Source organism: Antrostomus carolinensis, unplaced genomic scaffold (assembly GCF_000700745.2).
Source record: "Antrostomus carolinensis isolate BGI_N321 unplaced genomic scaffold, ASM70074v2 scaffold35470, whole genome shotgun sequence".
Lineage (NCBI taxonomy): Eukaryota > Metazoa > Chordata > Aves > Caprimulgiformes > Caprimulgidae > Antrostomus > Antrostomus carolinensis.
Window position 1 is genome coordinate 3,603 of NW_010289709.1, and position 1,507 is coordinate 5,109.

The window sequence follows — 1,507 nt, forward strand, 5'->3', positions numbered from 1 at the left end:
GGTAGGCAGAGCCGGTCTTGGGGACGCGGGCCCCAAACTCTGCATAGCAGAGTCCAGCCAGTACTGATGAGAGAGCAGCTACCAGGAAGCAGAGGACGATAGAGGGACCAGCCATCTCCTTGGCCACCTCCCCAGCCAGCACATACACGCCAGCCCCCAGTGTGCTGCCCACCCCCAGCGCTATGAGGTCCAGCGTGGAGAGGCAGCGAGCAAAACGTGTGTCCTCGGAACTCAGATCCACCATGCGCCGGCGGATCAGCTTCTTCCCAACGCTGGTCATTTTTCCCCCAAACATTTTGTCCTCTCGTGGGTGGTGCTCAGCTGCTCAAAACCCCTGAAAAAGAGACCACAGGAGTATGAAACTCAGTGTCCTGCAGGCAGCAGGACTCACAGTGCGGGGAGCAGGGCAGGCAGTGATGCCCACAGCTGTGCCTGCTCCTGGTCGACCCGTCGGCACCAAGCCCCCACCATGCTGGTGGGGCAGAGACCGTGGTGGCTCCATCCAAGGCACCATGGGGCTGCACATACCCCACCTGCACAACCTCTGCAGCAGCAGAGCAAGCCAGGAATGAACCCAGTGAGTCCATGGTGGGAAATAGGGTCATTGTAGAAGCCCTGTGTGGTCCCCAGCACGGGGCCCCCGGGCACGTCCCAGAGCTTGCCCACTGTCTCCCAGCAGCTCCCCACCAATTTGGCAGCCTGCAGCTCCCTCAGCCCAAACTTGACTGCCGGTGCATCCCTCTGGCCCGGCGCGTGGGCGTGCGCAGCAGTGATGGCAGGGAGACAAAGCATTCCCCCAGCGCAGGATTTGGCAGGCTGGGCTGACTCACTGGGACGCAGCCATTCCTCTTTTGCTCCCAGCATCTGCACTACACCCTCGACAGGAATGCGTGGCCAGGCACATAGCGTGGTCCCCCAGTGCACATCCCTTGCGTGCCACGGTGCTTGCTGGGCAGCCCACACGCTCCCCAGGCTGCAATTGCCCTAAATGTGTAACAGCCCCACTCCCCGTGCTCACGGCAGCCACCCATCCCCAAAAAGCGCTGGAAGACGATCACCCTGTGGAGCACGCAGCTGGCACAGGGTGAGAAGAGCTGCAAGGAAAGCGGCTCCCAGTGCCCAGGGCCACAGCTGGCTCCCCGTGCCCAGCGCTAGACCACCCGCCCACCAGTGCTTTCTCCCTGCCGGCTGCTCCCTCCATTGGCAAACAAACCACGCTCCAGCCAGGCACCTGGGGCAGCACCGACGCCGCGCTGTGCGGATCCATGTAAATACACACAAGGATGACTTTGTGACCCTTTTCCACTGAGAGGGATCACCAGGTCATCACAGTGGCAGCCACCAGCTTCCTCGTAATGAGCAAACCAGCCCACTTCTGGAGAAACCTCCTCATGAGCTGGCATATGTCACATTTGGCCTTGGCCCAAGGAGCCATCCCAGCCCCCCTGACTCTGAGCCATGTTTCAAGGAAACAACAAGTGCCCCAGCACTGGCACCCAACCCAGCC

The 1,507-nt window shown here is 61.4% G+C and overlaps 1 protein-coding gene across 1 annotated transcript in view; it reads right to left on the minus strand.

Annotated features, from left to right (window-relative positions):
* Positions 1-295, minus strand: part of LOC104527593 (cationic amino acid transporter 3-like) — a gene marked incomplete at its 3' end in the record, with an annotated part of 3,252 nt that extends 2,957 nt beyond the window's left edge. Inside the window, 1 exon segment of the mRNA XM_029085852.1 lies at positions 1-295. This exon segment is cut by the window's left edge and continues 27 nt beyond it. Within this exon segment, the coding sequence (XP_028941685.1) occupies positions 1-295 (295 nt within the window).
* Positions 296-1,507: the final 1,212 nt, after the last annotated feature.